We start from the raw sequence: 18145 nt of genomic DNA on the forward strand, positions 1-18145 counted from the left end.
TCTACTTGCTTAGTTACTAGGATTTGGGTGGCTCACAATTATATAAATCAAATATCTGCAGTCAGTAAAAGTGATTTGTCACAAAAACAATAAAATCAAACAACTAAAAAAGTGATGTGAGACACAGCAGCCTTAATACTGTATATTAGCTTCTATGCCAAAAGTCATTGAACAAATCTGTGAGAATATAGAAAAGAAGATGAGGCACAAATTAATCTGTTGTTTGTCGATTCAGTGGATATACACATGCGAGACAGAATTTAGCTCTGAAGAAATGTATGTTATTCCTTCTACAAGAAGAAGAGGGCAATTGTACAGGAGGCAACTTGCCAATAGTTGTGTACATTGATGATTTATATATTTCTAGCTCACAGGTTTGATTACTGATTCTATGATATTTCTAGGTTAACAAGGGTCATCAGTATCATTACTTTGAGAGCTAGTTGATATTACTTACTAGTATAGTTAAGGCTGAAGTGGTGGATAGATTTCTATCAAATATTTTCTAATTGCTATGATGTAACTGGATTTTAGAAGATGCTAATGCTGCTCCTGGTCATGTAATTTAGGGTGATATTACATGTTTGTTTTTCTCCCAATGCTGTGGCTAAGTTTTTGTTTATATTACTGTGTGATCAAGCTGCAAATGCACACAAGGTCTTTCATAGTGCCACAACTCAATCCTCTTTTCAAAATAACCCTTTTCAAAACAGATTTGCTTATACTATGACAGAAATACTGGCATGAGAGTCTTTGTTCTTTGGACTAATTATTCCAATATTTTGCAGAACAAAAGAAATGATTAATTACCAGAGGAACTGGAGGATCTTTCCGCATGATTGTTTATTTCTTAAAAATCAATATAGCTAAACAAATTGCCATCAGCACATGAATATTCTTGTTTGATTAATTCTACATGAGACAAAAATTAACACTTGATTTATACTGTATTGGGCTGATTAAGCACGGTTTAGTTTGGATTGCATCCATAATTTTTAATGCAAGTTATTAATGAGAACTGCTTATGGAAAGTTAAAAAGAACCATGCCCATTTTTTTCACTCATAAGACAGAAAGCCTTTTCTAGGATGATGCTATTCCCATTCAAGATGAGGCTACTCCTATGCTTTGGAAACAAAGAAAAATCCTAGTCTTTTTTCACAAATATTGCTTTTACTCAAATTCAACAGATTCAATCAAATTTACCAAATAATTTAATTAACTAGGTAAAATGTATTGATGAAATATTCCTCAATCAGAGGATTGATATAAAATTAAATTTAATTATGGGTACTGGTTTTATTATGGTGTGTATTTTTTTTTCAGTGGTATGTGTTTGAGATCTATTTCAAAGTTATTTTTTCAATGACACATGTTTCCTTCATTCTGTTTTAGCACCTTTACAAAAAGGACTGGGAAGCAGAAAAGACGCAGATTCATATCACACCAGATATTCCTGAGATTCTTTTGGCAAAAGTCAATGCATATAACATCAGTGATGTAAGCGCGCAGGTTGCTTAAGAGCTATATTTTGCTTACTGCTAGGGAATCACTTGCTTATAGCAAGTGAATCATCAAAACCACATGTTTCATTATCTGTCAAACAGATAAAGTGGACACATTGGCTAGCAAAAAAGCTAACCTTGGAGTCCAGTCCTGCAGTATTATTCATAGAAAAGTCTCATTAGCCAAAGTATTTATTTAGGTAATTATTTTATATGCAACCTTTCAGAGTAATTATTTTCAAAGACAAAGTCATCTGCACAAAATCAACAAAACCATTACACCAAGTCAATAAAGAAAAAACAGGAAAAAACAAGTTACAGAAGAAAGAAATCAAAATAACTATTCACTAGAACTTGAATAGATACCAAAGGATTATTCTGGCACTTTGTGAAAATATTAGGGAAAGCCTTCCAAACCCAGTGTTCCCCTACTGAATGTTCCTTTACTAGATAATAAAATAGGTCTATTTCCACCTAGCCACCATATTGCCCTCTAGATCTTTGGCATTCCATTCTCATCCACTCTGACTCTTCCTTAGCTGTCTTTGCTTTTTGCAGAAAGGGAGAAAAAATTGACTTTCCAGACAATCTATCAGGGGTGTGGTTGTGGGAGTAAATGGCAAAACTACCCCACTGGGATGCCTGGGGGGTGGAGGGGAGTTGGGATCAGGTACCTTAGCCCTGCAGCTACAGGAAGAAAGAGAGCAATCCCAGGATCCAGCAGGCAGAATAAGGTCCAGGCTCCAACAGATGTAAAACTGCCTCTCCAGAGTTCCAGTAAAAAGGCTGCAAAGCTGTCGTTCCTTTGGATGCTAAGGATAGTTAAATTTCTTTCTGTTTCAATGATTTTTTATTAATTTTTATTAGATTAAAAAAAATTAAACATAGAGTTACATATAAACACAATTACACGTTACAATACTAGTACTTAAAAAGAGGGGAAAGGAAAGAAAGGGAAAAGAGAAAGAAAGAAAGAAAAAAAAAAACAGGATTTCCAACTATCTAAATGGTGGCTCTTTATCTCTTAACATATTTTCTTCTTTTCTTAATCAGGATAGTTAAATATCTGAGTTTACCAAGGTCACAGCATCATAGGGATGCAGGGCACAGCACTGACTGAAGATTGTGCAACTTATTTGTGAAAAGGGCCCTGATGTAGGTTTGTAGACTGGCATTGATCGACATATAAGTTACCAGTGTAGACTCTAAGGCCACCTGAGCTTTTCAAAACATTCTGGATGGCCCTCCGAACAAAGAATAATAATTTTTAACCTGCAGATTCACTGCACTTCATTAATTTAAATTGGCTTGGGTTTTAAATTTATTAAATCAAACTTACTTTCTCTTCCGGATCTGCCCACTTTTTCCAGAGTACTAAATGATAATTGCACCTTATAATCATACCTTAATAAGGCATCATTTTTCTGTCTCTGGGTGGAGTGTTTTTTAAATAGTTTAATTTCTTTTTCTACATAGAAAATATACAAACATTCTCTGGAAGAAGCTAAGAGGAAAGGATATGATCTCAGAGCTGATGCAATCCCTATTCAAGCCGCTAAAGCTTCTCGAGAGATCGCCAGTGATGTAAGCTTGCCACTGAAGTTGTTTGTTTCATGCTGAACCAAGGTCCTGGCATGCAGAGAAGGCGCCTGTGAACAAAAGGGCACCTTTGGAACCAATTTTCTCCTGTTTAGCCATCTGTTGCATCTGTGCATAGATTCACTTTCATTTTATTACAGTATGATGAAGTCATAATACAGTGTTGACCTTACATTTTACTTTCTGTTTTCTCTGCAGTACAAATATAAGTTAGGTTACGAACAGGACAAGGGTAAGCTCGTTGGCTTCCGCAGCCTCCAGGATGATCCCAAGCTTGTGCATTACATGCGAGTGGCTAAGATGCAGTCAGATCGCGAGTACAAGAAAGCCTACGAAAGCAGCAAAACGATACACAGCACACCTCCCGATACTGTCAGTATTGTGGCTGCGAAAGAAGCACAAGCGAATATCACCAATACCAATTATAAAAGACTCATCCATAATTATATCCTTCTGCCGGATGCAATGAATGTAGAACTGGCCAGAAACATGAATCGGGTTCAAAGTGATGTAAGATCTTGCTATTTCTTCTTACTACTAGTTGAAAAATGCTTTTTATATGTTTCTTTAAAATATTGCTTTAATAAACAAAGAGGAAAAAAAAGAGAATACAAAAGAACAAACACATGTATGCACACAAATAACAAAAGGAATGAACAAAAATATATCGTGTAACATATAAAAATCCTTCAGCCCAATTTTTAAAAACATTGTGGCATAATATTGATCAGGCTTTCCATTTCATTGATAGAGAACTGTTGATAAACTGGAATCGATGGCCCATGATTGAAAATCTGGGATCATATTATTGAAAAGTTACCTTTTTTCCTGCCCTCCTTGCTTGATAAATCCATAATTCTTGCTATAAAAATGTGCCACATTTTTGGAATATAATTTTAGAGTATCTTCATACCTTTAAACCATATTGATCCTTGTAACACCATATTAACAGAAATATGTATTAAACCAGAACTGGGCAATAATAAAAGAAGCTCATATTATACTTCCAATAAAGTAAAGGTTGGCAGCCAACACTTTTCAAAATTCTTTGGGATGCCTCGTAAATGCAAAATAAAATCTTTTGTTAGGTTAGTCCCATCTCAAAACCATAAGAAACTTACTTAACATTCCTTAAGATCCTTAGCCATTGGTTTATTATTTATTAGTGAGACCCCTACTGCAGATTTTAGTTTTTCTGAATGTCAATTAGTAATCTAATAACAGGCACTTGACAACTTTGTATAAAATGAGATTGTGCAAAATGGATTATTGAAGGCAATATTATCTGTTACCTATGTGCCAGGGTCCTTGGCAATAGTTTTGTATTAACATGGAACAAGTAAATCAGTCAAGGGCTGCAAAGTCAGCAGGATAGTCACCAGCCTTCAAAATTGTAGTTATATAAATCACGGTGAAGGAGGTTGGAAAAAAATATTTTAAAAGGCATTACTGTATAAATCTGCAATGATATTGGGACAAAGAATTCAATATATATATCTTACACCACTCAGTGGAATAATTATCTGGACTAAGTGTGTTTCCTGCTTTCATAGTTTTAATAATATCTATAATTTCTTGGAAAGATGAAGATGCAGCTTAATAATGCACATTTAGGAAGATCTATGCTATGTACAAATTTATTAAATTCTTCCTAAATTGCATTATACAATTGAGAATAAAAATTAAAATATGTTAATTTATGGAGACAGAATTACTATATACTTTACCTTGAGCATTCTTAAGAGATCAAGTAAGAGACACTGCTGTTCAGTACTTTAGAAACGAAACACTTGTTTATTAATTAAATAATAACATAAGCAATTTTTACAATTTTGCAATGCTTACTAATTCAATAATAAAGCAAGCAAAAGATTAGAGGATTATCCCTTAGCTCAAGAGTGAGTTGAAGTTATCATTCATCACATCATCATTTAATCATTGGATGCCTCTTTTTGATATGTACATGGGGAGGTTTTGTACTGTTAACAGTTAAGAGCTGCTCAACTACAGCTGTGTTTTATTCTCTGCCTACAGTTTGAATACAAGCAAGATTATAATGAATGGTACAAAGGGCTTGGTTGGAGCCCAATGGGGTCATTGGACATTGAGAAGTCCAAGAAAGCCACTGAAATTGCTAGTGACACAAGGTATCGCCAGCACCCAAGCCTTTTCCCGTTTAAGAAGCTGAGTGATTCAATGGATATGGAGCTCGCAAAGCACAATGCTGATTTAATGAATAAGGTGACCATTGCCGTTCTGTGTGCAAATAATAGCATATACCACACCTCACTTCCCCTCTCTGTTTAGCATTACTTAAGCAAAAGAGTTTCAGCAAACTATAGATGTAATGTGTGTTATGCTATGGTGGCAGAGAGTTTGTAAAAACCACTGAACAATTCCTAGCAGATTTTTATAGAACATAATTATTTGTTAGCTAATTTCTCAGCTAACTGGCATTTTTAGTAGTAGCGTTACCTATATACCAATATCCTTGAATTAATGTTGTCATAATCTCTTGTGACTTAAAGGGGGTCTGTCCCCTAAAAGGGTTTGTGCAGATGAAAATCATGAGATTGTGTGTAGAGGAAAAAGCTACTTTATGACCAAAGGCATAAGGTCATCCAAAGCATATTGCTAAATATGTTTCTTGCAGGACATATAATTGCATTTCCTTTGCAGAGAATCTGCACAAACTTTTAGTTTTATATTAAAATCAAACTCAGCATATACATATTAGTACAGCTATCCACATGACAACATTATTGCATATGAATGCATTTATTGATCTTTATTATTTTCTTCCCTAATAGCGTGCATACATAGATGCATGGGAGAAGGATAAGACAACGATTCATGTCATGCCAGATACACCAGATATTATGCTGGCTAAAGCAAATAAGTTCAATTACAGCCAGGTAAGAAAATACCCAAGCATGTGTTTTAGTAACTAGACATCATCATGTTGATTATATTCTCCTTAATGAAATGATTCCTTAGTATGTTAATATTTGGAATTGCTGTTTATTGAAACTCTGAGACTATTCTTGAAAATTATGTCTTAGTAAGTTGTATTTTTCTGAGCAATAAGTGGATTCTTTATCCTTGAACATGTTTTCAATATGTGTTGTGATTGCATTCAAGGTGTTTTGCAGATACTGGTGTGCCAAATTTAAAGTGGTGCCTTCACCAATGACTCTTCAAAATGCCCTGTTTAAAATGTTTGTGGTTCTCCTTTATTTTGGTGGACTTTCTCACCTGGAAGCATAGTAGTTATTTTGTTACATAATGGAGATGTTGGATATATCAATTAATCAAGCAGGTTAACTGATCCAGGCACTCATTCAATTTTCTTTAATTCAACTTTACCTCCAAGAAAGAACATTTAGAATCTCCTCAGATTTTGTATCATCTGGTGATAGTCCCATGCGGAGGTGAAGTATGCAGAACAAATAACAAGATTGAATGTATAAACTTGCTGTTATAAACCGATCATTCTAGAACTAGATAGATCTGAAATTTTCTAGAGCAAACTTTATACCTCCTATCTAATTTTAGCAGTTCTGAATATTTAATGCATTTGTCCTAAGTTGGGCATTGGCTCCTTTATGACATTGTCATGATGAAGGACTCTGCCCTGATTCTTCAGAACTCTCTTCAGTAATCTCTCTCCCTTTTAATTACTAAGAAGCTGATTTGTGATATTTGTTTGCAATGAAATTCGAAGCAAATCAAAAGATTTCTTGTGAGACACACACATGAAAGAGAGAAGAAGCTAAGAGTTATGCTAATATTAATAAACATTAGCAGTGTTTTCAGAACTACTGTGGGAACAGAATGCTGGATTAGACAAACTTTTGCCTGATCTAACAGAAAACTTTTATTTAAATCAAATTTGAAGCAAATATGTCCCTCCTCAAATAACAGACAATACTTGAGGAAAGCTAAGAATTAAGGTATTAGTAGCCAGGTTTCTTAGGGATTTTTGCACATTCCTGTAACAAGACTAGGTTTCTCCAGGGGGAAACATGAAGCATATTTTGGGTGTGTTTCAATTATAGGAGTGGACTGTAAAATTTTAATTCATTCAAGTTGCTTTCCTTCTTTTTAACCTATGCTGCTTTTTCATGTTAGAAAGTGTACAAACTTGGATGGGAAGAAATGTTGAAGAAGGGTTATGATCTCACTAATGAAGCCATGTCAGTGAAAGCAGCTAAAGCGTCCAGAGACATTGCTAGTGATGTAAGTTACGTTGTAATTTCACCCTGATATAGATTTTATGCATTCAGACCTTAGGCTATGATTCTTTTTAATGTCAGGGTTTTTAAAAATTTCCACATGATATATACGTTAACTGTAAGTTCACCCCTCTACCATCATACACAGACATCTGCAAGCTGGATGAAAATTAAATCAGGCATATTAGTTCTCCTCACCAAGCAAGGAACCTGTATTTCTGTCATCTGTGTCCTTCAGTGGGGTTTTCCATTATGTCACAGAAATACAGACTTTATTAATATGCCCTAGGGTCTTACCCAAACCCACTTTGTAGTTAGTCTCACGGCAGGGGTACAGGAATCTAGTTTTCTGGGGGAAAGAACTGACAATGACAGTCTCTTATTGTTATAACAGTGGTATGCTTTGATATATGTACCTTGTCCTTCCTATAAGATTCAACACCTTTAATAAAGCTTTGCACTATAGAAATGTTTGAGCTATGTCTGGACCATTTCGTCATTAGTAAATCCCACACAGATCTGTAGAGGCTTCCTAGGTATGTGCACGTAGAAATGCAAGTACTGTGAAAACGTTAGATATACTTATACAGCTGACATCCAACAAACCTGGATCTGCAAATTATTCCTGATTTTGAGTTTTTCTGACTCAGCCTTTTTTGTTGTTTCAGTACAAGTACAAAGAAGGCTATCGCAAGCAAGTTGGCCATCATATTGGAGCTCGTAGTATAGAAGACGACCCCAAACTTGTGCATTCTATGGATGTTGCCAAGATGCAGAGTGAGAGAGAGTATAAGAAGGCTTTTGAGCAATTGAAGACCAAGTACAGCAGCCCTGTGGATATGCTGGGTATCTTATTGGCTAAAAATTGCCAGAAACTGGTCAGCGATATTGATTACCGCAATTACTTGCACCAGTGGACGTGTCTGCCAGATCAGAATGATATCATCCAAGCTAAGAAAGTGTATGAAATACAAAGTGATGTAAGCCACATATTTCAACTATTTCATTTGATAAAATTATACCGTTTAGGCAGGCTTTCCCTGTCCCTTATCCACCCTACTACCAATTAATGGTCCTGCTTGTGTCCCTTGCCTTCCTTATTGGGATCTGAAAATGCATGTTTTGTTTTCTTACTCCTCCACTCTCTCTTCCTACAATTTGCAGTAACTCCAGACTCTGATATCCAACTTACCTTTCCCCTTTCTCTTTATTGCTAAGGTTGTGTGTATTTTTTAAATTTTGCCTTGACTTCTGCAGTATATTTTAATGCAGTTCCTACCTAAATCAAACCATCCAAAGGATTTTTTTTTTAAAAAAAATTCCTGGCCTATCCCTCCCTTCTGAACCATTGTTCTCAGTGTCTAAATCTTGGTAAATGTGGAAGAGATGGCCTTGAAGAAAATATGTGGCAACTGTTACTAAACCATGAGCCTAGTCCAGGAAAGCAGGAAAGTGTGAAAAAGAAACTCAGGATATACTAAAGAGAGTCAAAGATGGGCTAGAGAGAGGGAAAGGGAAACACTGTCAGTTTTTCAGGATTCTGTTATTGCAGAATAGCCTGCATTAAAAAAGAGAGTTCCTGTATTTCATGTGGTGTCTGGCCTATCTTGAATGGCTGACAGGAAAAGACCTTACATCATAGTTTGTGCTTTTATTCATAACCACCAAATTATTACAGAGTCCTAAGTCAAAGAGGCACAATCATATGAAAAAGAAATGTATACATAATTCTAGAGCAGTAGAATTTGTAATTCAGAGATTTTGTAACACAGAATGGTGCCTTCTTTTCTTCCATGCCAGAATGCATATAAATCCGATCTCGAATGGCTTAAAGGCATTGGATGGAATGCATATGGATCTCTGGAGTCGGAAAAGAACAAGAAAGCTGCTGAGATTCTGAGTGAAAGGAACTATCGTCAACACCCAGACACGATTAAATTCACAAGCATTCCTGATTCAATGGAAGTTGTTCTGGCAAAAGAAAATTCAAAGCATAGAAGTGATGTGAGTGTTTCTCAATCTGAGGGTTTCTGCTGCCAGAGAGGATTTGGGGAGACAGACAGCAACATAAAAAGGGTCTGAGAATGGTAGGGGGAAGGATGCAATAGATCCTGCAATATAATGTAGTTGCTTGATTCCAGCCCTGAATGTAGGTTTCTTCAAAAGTAAGCTATATTGTGTTGAAATAACCCCAAGATAGTTCAGGAGTTTGTGCTTAGGACTGTAGTTCTCTTTAGTTTAATTGCAGCTAAGACCTGCTGAATCAACAGAGCTTGCTTCCAAGTAAATAGGAATAAAATTTTGTGATGGTAAATATATTTTTTTAAAATAATTTAGTGTAGAAAGAATGATGTTGCACGTGGGATTTATTTAGCAAAATGTTATTTTTTTGCAAGTTTGGTTTTATTCCTCTCTAAAAATTAGTGTGAATGAGTGTCCTTGAGGATATAATGAGCTTTATTTAATGTAAGAATGAAGCAAAAGAATCTGTTCTGCAGGACTGTTCCACTTTGTGGGTAGACTATTAAGAGGGATCCTTCTACCAGCATTTTCATAACCATTTTCTTCTGCTTCTTCATCTTCAGAACAACTCATAATGTTTTGCATTAGCCGGATAGACGTTTCTATTGTGCTGTTAAAGGTGATGTTGCATATAATTATTTTTATCACCGAAACATATTATTCACTCTTTTTTGTTTTTGTTTTATAGAGACTTTATCGAGAAGCTTGGGACAAAGATAAGACTCAGATTCATATCATGCCTGACACTCCTGAAATCATTTTGTCCAGAATCAACTTAATTAACTTGAGTGATGTAAGTTTGATACTGGCTTGATTGCAGACCGCACATTTAGTGTTGCACTAGCAGTGTTGCACTTCTAACTTTCATTGGCTCTCTTCTTAGAAACTCTACAAATTAGGATTGGAAGAACTGAAAAAGAAAGGCTATGAACTTCCACTTGATGCCATACCAATCAAGGCAGCAAAAGCATCTAGAGAAATTGCCAGTGAAGTAAGGAACTCTGTTTACAAGTTTTAAGGAAAAATGGTGTGCAGCGATTTGTTAAATCTTCCTCTTATTTGGTATCCCATGGGAGGGTAAACTGAGGCCTAGCCTACTTTCCTAAGGCCTTTGAAAGCAATCCATTCAGACCACTGATAAGGCCTGAGAGCCTGCTCCTTGATGGAGAGATAAATGAGGATCGTGCCTATCATAAGTGGTCTTTGACTTCCACTGGTTCCTTGTTTCAGCCTTGCCTACCATTGGCATGCTGCCCCAATCCTTGGTTTATATGTACAACCACACACACACACACACACACCCTCTTTTTAATATTATCTCATTCACCAGTGAAGCAGCTAATTAGTCCCTGTGAGATTTTTCAATAGAGAATGATATTTTCTATTATCATTATCATACATTTACATAACATAATTTAAGATACCATTTTAATTAAGGATATTAAATTTCCTCCTGGACTAACCATTTTCGATTTTGAATGCTCATCTGATTAATGTAAATGAGAATAGAAAGGTGATTTCAACTTTTAACCTTTTTGAAAATCATAAGCATAAATCCCTCTCTTAAAATACTGCCTCAAACTATTCTTCACTTAAAAGTCATGCATTTGATATGGGCAGCTATATAAATTGAATGGATAAATGAATGGATAAGTAAATAAATATCAATCTCACATTTCTTGTATTGCTAAGAATAAAATTATTAACCTCTTTTACTAGTTAGATTAATAATTACATCATTAAAACAAATAAAAAGGAGTCCATTTTAGTTCATATATGTAAATGTACTCTGAAAGAAAAGTAAATCTTATTTTGATAAATCTGTAAAACCAGAATTAAACTATTCCTTGGATAAACAAACTAAGCTTTTTTCCTATAAACTCATTAACATGCTGTCAATGTTACTGGGGTTACTTAAAAGGAACACCCTAAATTTAAGATGATCTTCCCTCAAGGAAGATTAAACACACACACACCCCACCTGCACACACATACACATCCTCCCTTAGTTACAGAAACCACCTGGGTGACTTTGGGCCAGTCACTCTCTTTCAGCCCTAGACTGGAAAGTTCAAGAACATCTGCCTACCAACCTGCATTGGATTAGCATGGCAGATTATCATCTGTAATCTTCAGTGAAGAGGCCTGCATCCTGCAGTGGATTGATTTAGGCTGATACCATATATCTCTGTCTCCATCTTACTCTCAACCAACAAAACCCCTGTATGTTGCCCATCTTCCCCAACATGTCAACTTATGGTAGTTAATCGCAGATGAAATCAATCCTGGAGATCATCCAGCAGTGTTGTGTACAACCATTTGCACTTCCACATCTACACCAAGAGGGATGGGAAGTAATGGAATGAGGAAGAAAAATCCATTCCACTGGAAGATATTGTTCCATCTGTTGGCAGATATCTGTGAGTGGGACCCAGTAATGTTGGACTCAGCACCTGATATGTAGTGATCAGATGGACTGAAAAAAATTTCAGTTTAGCACTTTTAGTTATATGGAACTAGAGGAAAGCTTCTCTCTCTCTCTCTCCCTGTGCAGTACAAATACAAAGAGGCATACCGTAAGCAGCTGGGCCACCATGTGGGAGCTCGCAGCATAGAGGATGATCCTAAAATGGTGCATTCCATGAATGTTGCCAAGATGCAGAGTGAGAGGGAATATAAGAAAGACTTTGAGAAATCGAAGACCATATATAGCACTCCTGTGGATATGCTGTCAATCTTGGGGGCGAAGAATTGCCAGAAACTGGTCAGTGATATCGATTATCGTAATTACTTACATGAATGGACATGTCTGCCGGATCAAAATGATGTCATCCATGCCAAGAAAACGTATGATCTTCAAAGTGATGTAAGTATCATTTTTAGCAACTTTGTAAATATAAAGCCATGCTTAATAGAAGCTAACCATCCTCTTCTGCTCAGTGTTAGCTGCACTCTAAACACAATCATGGATCACTCAGTTGATCTGAACAAGTTTCACATTTATATTGTTTCTTAAGGTTTAGGGTACTATACTTCAAGAAGCAGTAACATTAATAAAACATTGAGTAATGAAGTAGGAAAACTAATACACCAAGTGAATGAGAATTTATACGTTCAGAACCTCTGTTTAATTTAGGCTGCTCAAGTAAGAATGGGATAACAGTGGTGGAATACACACACACACCTTCAAAGAGGAAGGGTCATGAAGATAGTTCAGATCTTACAGTGATACAGATCTAATGCTGATTTAGTATTGAATATAAGTCACCATAATCATATCTCATCTCTTCAGAAATAGCTATAGTAGATATCAATATACTGAATATATCCAAGCCCGTCAAGTTGGAAGCGTTGATCTATAGTGCAGTTCTGTACGTGTTTATTTAATAAGACTAAAGAATAAGAATAAGACATGTTGGGTTCAGTGTTTACTCACAGATAAACCAGTATAAGATATCAACCAAAACTTGCTGAAAATTGGAGGGTGGTGGGGCAAAATATAATTCACCTGGAAAACATTAGCTTAATAAGTCGAATTCAGATCCTGGATATCCCTGAGTGTCCATACTCCCTGATAATCTTCCTTTTCACTGTATTTAGGTTGATCTCTGCAAAAAAACATAGGCCTTTTGGTGATAGAATGTGTATTTGGCTGCTTCCTTTTTCTGCAAGCAATTTATACTTATTACATTTTAAGGGAGGTTGGGTGAAAATTAGTTTTTCTTTTTCAGTTGTTGTTGTTCGAATTGTATTTCATCACTTTATAATTTCACTTTAGTCAATGCCTGCAACTCACTTTGAGTTTTTTTCTGAAATAGAAAACAGAATAGCAATTTTGTTAATTGGGTCCAAAGATTAAAGTTACTTACTAAAGTTTGTACAAATTGGACTCTGCCTCCTTCAATAGCTACTACCTGTGTCCAGAAAGAGTACTTTCAAGGGTACAGCAGTTGAAATGGAAGTTAAGAATAGAAAACCACAATTAACATAACTGATCTGTTCATTCAGTTCTTTGTTTAAACTATTCTAGAAGTAATTTATATTGTGACAATAGTTTAAGTGATGTGTTTTTAGGTTGTGAGAGCAAAGTCCTCAAGGATAACTTTCCTCCCTCCCTCCCTCCCTCCCTTCCCTCAGAATATCTATAAATCAGATCTTGAGTGGCTCAGGGGTATTGGCTGGTCTCCAAGTGGTTCCCTGGAAGCAGAGAAGAATAAGAGAGCTTCCCAGATTTTGAGTGACCACAGATACAGGCAACACCCTGACACTCTCACATTTACCAGCCCTCTTGATTCCTTGCCTATGACTTTGGCAAAATATAACTCAGAACTTATGAATCAGGTAAGTTTTGCCTATGATCCTTTCTTTAAATACATACCCACACATCATTTACTTTGGTGGAATATACACTGTTTTTATACTTATATACTTACATTGTTTTTGGTAAGACTTCAAAATAACTTTGCTTTTCGAAGTTGAGGGGAAAGTTCAGAAGACATGGCGAACCGTTTCTAACTATAGGTCAAAATACTGCCACGTTGAAATGTTCCAATACACTTGCCTATACCACAGGCTGGCATTCTTTTCTACAACTTTTTTTTAAACATTTCCCTACTGAACACACTAAACAGTGGGATGAAAAGTAATGAGACTAACCAAATACTTCAAGACTGGAATGTGGAGGAGCACTCGGAAGACTCAGAACCCACCAGATTCTTCCATCCCCAGGCCATGGCCTGTCACACCTTTTGGAGAGGGGTGTTTTCAAAGCAAAGGTCTGGCCTTGGCTAGTGGGGAGGCAGGAGGTGGAGCTAGTACACCCCCTCTGAGGGGGAAACTGGGACATTCCTAAGGCTCGGAGACTATTGAGGCTGGGATCATAGAACGCTTCCTTACAGCGGTGTCCACAAGCCCTGCCTCTTTTGTATGCACATTGTGATGTGATGCTCGCATACAAAGGGGGCAGAGCTCGTGGCATGACACTGTGTAACTCCCTTTGTCATGGCAGAGGTCCATGGACTCTTACTTTAAATGACAACCAGGCTTTTCCAAGACTTTTATAAGCATGTTCTTTCTGACCTTGCTGCTATACATTTATAATGCCCCTTCAGATTAATTTTGTAGGCATTTTGTATATAGCATAATTCTTAGCTTTGAAAATATGCATTCACTTGAACAGGTAGTTCATATCTTGTGCACCCTATCTGCATCTGATAATGCTTTACAATATTTCTGCTGAACCCCATATCATCTCCAGAGCCCCATAACTTTTTTACTATTTTATAAAAGAAGAGGAACATTCATAAACACATGAAGTATATTCATATTATCTACAATTTAATTTACATTTAACTTGAAATTACTCAAATTTAGTTTTTGACCTGTATTTGCCTACTTTTGGGAGTGGGTTCCTGACATACCGTTCAAAAACCATGATATGAAAAAAACTGCACTCCCTTGCCTTAGGTGGTGGAGCTACATTGCAACATTTTGTTATAGGTGCCACTTTATTCCCCTGAAACAGCAATTCATTACCATTTACCTGTCATACCCCTTGCCTCCAGTCCTCTGACTTTCATACTGTCCATGGCCAGCTTGAAATAATTACCCATCACTCTTACCATCACCTCTTTTTCCCCCTCTTAGTTCTAGCACAAAGATGGAACCTGGACTGGGTTCCAAAGTGAAGTTATAGTTCTTTCATTTCTCTGATTGGCTAGGGAAAATGGATGCATTTGATGAAGGTTTATCACTGAGTATTATATTCAATTCCAGTATCATGAGAGGAAAATTTATTCCCATTTAATAGAGAATGCTTGAGAATATTTATGAGGGTGTGTGTGCCCCACTTCATCTACAGTTACAAGGAATTATGGATTCTCCAAGTTAGAAGAAAATGCTGAACGAATGCATTGCACTGTAGCAGAACCAGTGACATACATCTGAATTGCAAGCAGCTAATCTAGGCTGTTCTCTAGAACAATATGAAGAACTTAGTAAAACTCATCAGGAATGGTCTTGGAAACCCCTAAACATCCTGCTACTGATTAATTCTTGATGAAGAAACTCCTTGCTAAAGAGATTTGGATTTAATTAGACAACAAGAATGTTTATTATCACAAATATTGAATCTATTTATATTCACCTTAGTTTCCAACCCTGGCTTTCAAAATGAATAAGTTAAAAATGTTATAAGGAAATCTTAAGGAATACTTCATCATCCATTTTTGGATCTAGCAGAATCATATATACGTGGCTGCTTTCTGTATTCTGTAATTATAATGATGGTATTAACAATATAAAATAGGTTTGATAATTTCCATTCACAACACATAATTAGAACTGATCCTATGTTACAATTTTAATGACTGCTACACTGATTATTTAACTCTGTGTGTGTGGTTTTTTTTTTAGCGTATGTATGTTGATGCTTGGAATAAAGATAAAACCAGCATCCATATTATGCCTGACACTCCTGAAATTCTACTGTCACAACAGAACAAAATCAACTACAGTGATGTAAGTAGATTTCTATTCATCAAACTTATGAGAAGGGATGGGGGACAGGGCCCTCAGAAACACTAAAGCAATATTTGCAATCTATTTAGAAACTGTACAAACTGTCATTGGAAGAGGCCAGGAAGAAGGGGTATGATCTTCGAGTAGATGCAATTCCTATCAAGACTGCTAAAGCATCCAGAGATATTGCAAGTGAGGTACGTAGTTATATGACGTAGTACAAACCACAAGTTTTATTTTGCTTGCAGTCTATCTAGAATTTCTAGACTTTTCATTTACAGCAAGAATTGGATTCTTCTGAGTCTTTGTTGATCATGTGAAACCATAATTTATTGCAACTGTTACACCCCATTTCTGCATTCGAGATATGTTGAGATGGCTTGAATAGTTTTCCTTGGCAGTATTGATAGTATGGGCATTTAACTTTTCAACCCAAATAACTATATGGATAAATGGAGCATGTCTTCACCTGCCTTATTCAATTACTCCATAGTTTTTTCCTCTCTCTGTGGATATACATTAGAGACCAGTGATAGAGAAATCAACCTAGGGAATAAAATGACGGTATAAAAGGCTGAAATTGATTATATTTTTTTAAATTACTAAAGACTGAAACAGTGCATATCAAGCCCAAATCCATGTATTAAAAAATATATGTTTTGTACAAACTATCTTGCTGAAGTTCTAAGTCTGTACAAAGACTTGGTTTAAACACTGTAGGATACCTGCTTCTGGATCTTAGGATCCCAGGCTAAGTGAAACATTATGTTTTATACTGCTTATTATTGTTGTCAACAGTACAAGTACAAAGAAGGCTATCGCAAGCAGCTGGGCCACCATGTGGGAGCTCGTAGCATAGAAGATGATCCTAAAATGGTGCATTCCATGAATGTTGCCAAGATGCAGAGTGAGAGGGAATATAAGAAAGACTTTGAGAAATCGAAGACCATATATAGCACTCCTGTGGATATGCTGTCAATCTTGGGGGCGAAGAACTGCCAGAAACTGGTCAGCGATATCGATTACCGTAATTACTTACATGAATGGACATGTCTGCCGGATCAAAATGATGTCATCCATGCCAAGAAAACATATGATCTTCAAAGTGATGTGAGTAATGATGGAATCTAACTTTAGTGGAACTGATCCAAAATGATCTAGGAGCAAATTTCAACAAATTTCTTGAGTTTTGAAAAGTCAGCAAGATTTGGTTCATTAAAATATGGTTAGGTTAGAAAATATCTTTCTAAAAAATTGAAGAGGAGCTCAGTAATATTTGTTCTTCCAAAAATCTGTCCCTATACTTACTTTTTATGTTACTTAAATTGAAGTCAGAAAATTAAGTAATAGAACAGTCTGATGGAATGTAGTGGCTTTGTGGAAGCTGCTGTTTAAATCCATATTGTACACTCTAGCACATGCTGCGTCATTAACATTCAAGTACCTCTTAAATGTAAATACGGAAGAGTCTAACTGGGGTCCCCAACATGGAACCTGGCATACGCTGCAAGGATCCCTGATTCTTTTAATATTTATATTAGAAACAAATTATTTAAATTTAAAAATAAAGGGAAGCATGATGGAGAGCAAATCAGCACTCTCAGCATCATTTCCCCCCCCCCAAAATACTTCGGAGGATCTTATCCATCTATAATTTAGGGGTTTGAATATTTCTTTTGTGGCAACCGTGATGTGGATGGACACTCACAGTAGTAATTTTGTGTGTGTGATCACAGCATTGTTTCAACGTTCCAGATCTGAACATCAACCTAAAAAAGTTGGGGACCACAAGTCTAAAATACAGCCTAGTTTTATAAATATATAAAGTACTATTATAGACTCTAATTGTAATAATAGTATAATATCTAATTCACCAAGTCTTACTGATTTTTTTTTAAAAATTGGGAAAAATAAAACATCTTTTTAGCTCAGTTGAAAAAACTAAACCCACAGTTATAGATAAATCTAAGGTTTTTGTTTTCTTAATAAGGAAATGTCTTTCTTAATAAGGAAATGTCTCTGACATCCAAAAGAGCTGATGATTCCATATTTCATTATAAATGATTATGTTAGCTGATGTGATTAGAGATTATTAGAATAAAAATATGCTCATACTGATGAGATTTGTGATTGCAAAGATGTGGGGAGGGGAGAGGAGAATGTATTTTATATACCTGACTTTAAAGGAAGTACAAAGCCAGTTATTGTGATAATATATACGGTAGTGAGTTTCAGTTTGTAATCTCTTTTAACTATGAATGAATTT

General features: G+C 36.0%; 1 protein-coding gene across 1 annotated transcript in view; it reads left to right on the forward strand.

Annotated features, from left to right (window-relative positions):
• NEB (nebulin) overlaps window positions 1–18145 on the forward strand; it is a 207492-nt gene that overhangs the window by 65921 nt on the left and 123426 nt on the right. Inside the window, exons 47-61 of the mRNA XM_063318368.1 lie at window positions 1395–1499; window positions 2981–3088; window positions 3302–3613; window positions 5138–5344; window positions 5914–6018; window positions 7235–7342; window positions 8007–8318; window positions 9139–9342; window positions 10049–10153; window positions 10244–10351; window positions 11915–12226; window positions 13498–13701; window positions 15775–15879; window positions 15969–16076; window positions 16678–16989. Of these exons, the coding sequence (XP_063174438.1) occupies window positions 1395–1499; window positions 2981–3088; window positions 3302–3613; window positions 5138–5344; window positions 5914–6018; window positions 7235–7342; window positions 8007–8318; window positions 9139–9342; window positions 10049–10153; window positions 10244–10351; window positions 11915–12226; window positions 13498–13701; window positions 15775–15879; window positions 15969–16076; window positions 16678–16989 (2715 nt within the window). The remainder of the gene's footprint in view (window positions 1–1394; window positions 1500–2980; window positions 3089–3301; window positions 3614–5137; window positions 5345–5913; window positions 6019–7234; window positions 7343–8006; window positions 8319–9138; window positions 9343–10048; window positions 10154–10243; window positions 10352–11914; window positions 12227–13497; window positions 13702–15774; window positions 15880–15968; window positions 16077–16677; window positions 16990–18145) is intronic.

Source organism: Candoia aspera, chromosome 1 (assembly GCF_035149785.1).
Source record: "Candoia aspera isolate rCanAsp1 chromosome 1, rCanAsp1.hap2, whole genome shotgun sequence".
Taxonomy (NCBI): Eukaryota; Metazoa; Chordata; class Lepidosauria; order Squamata; family Boidae; genus Candoia; species Candoia aspera.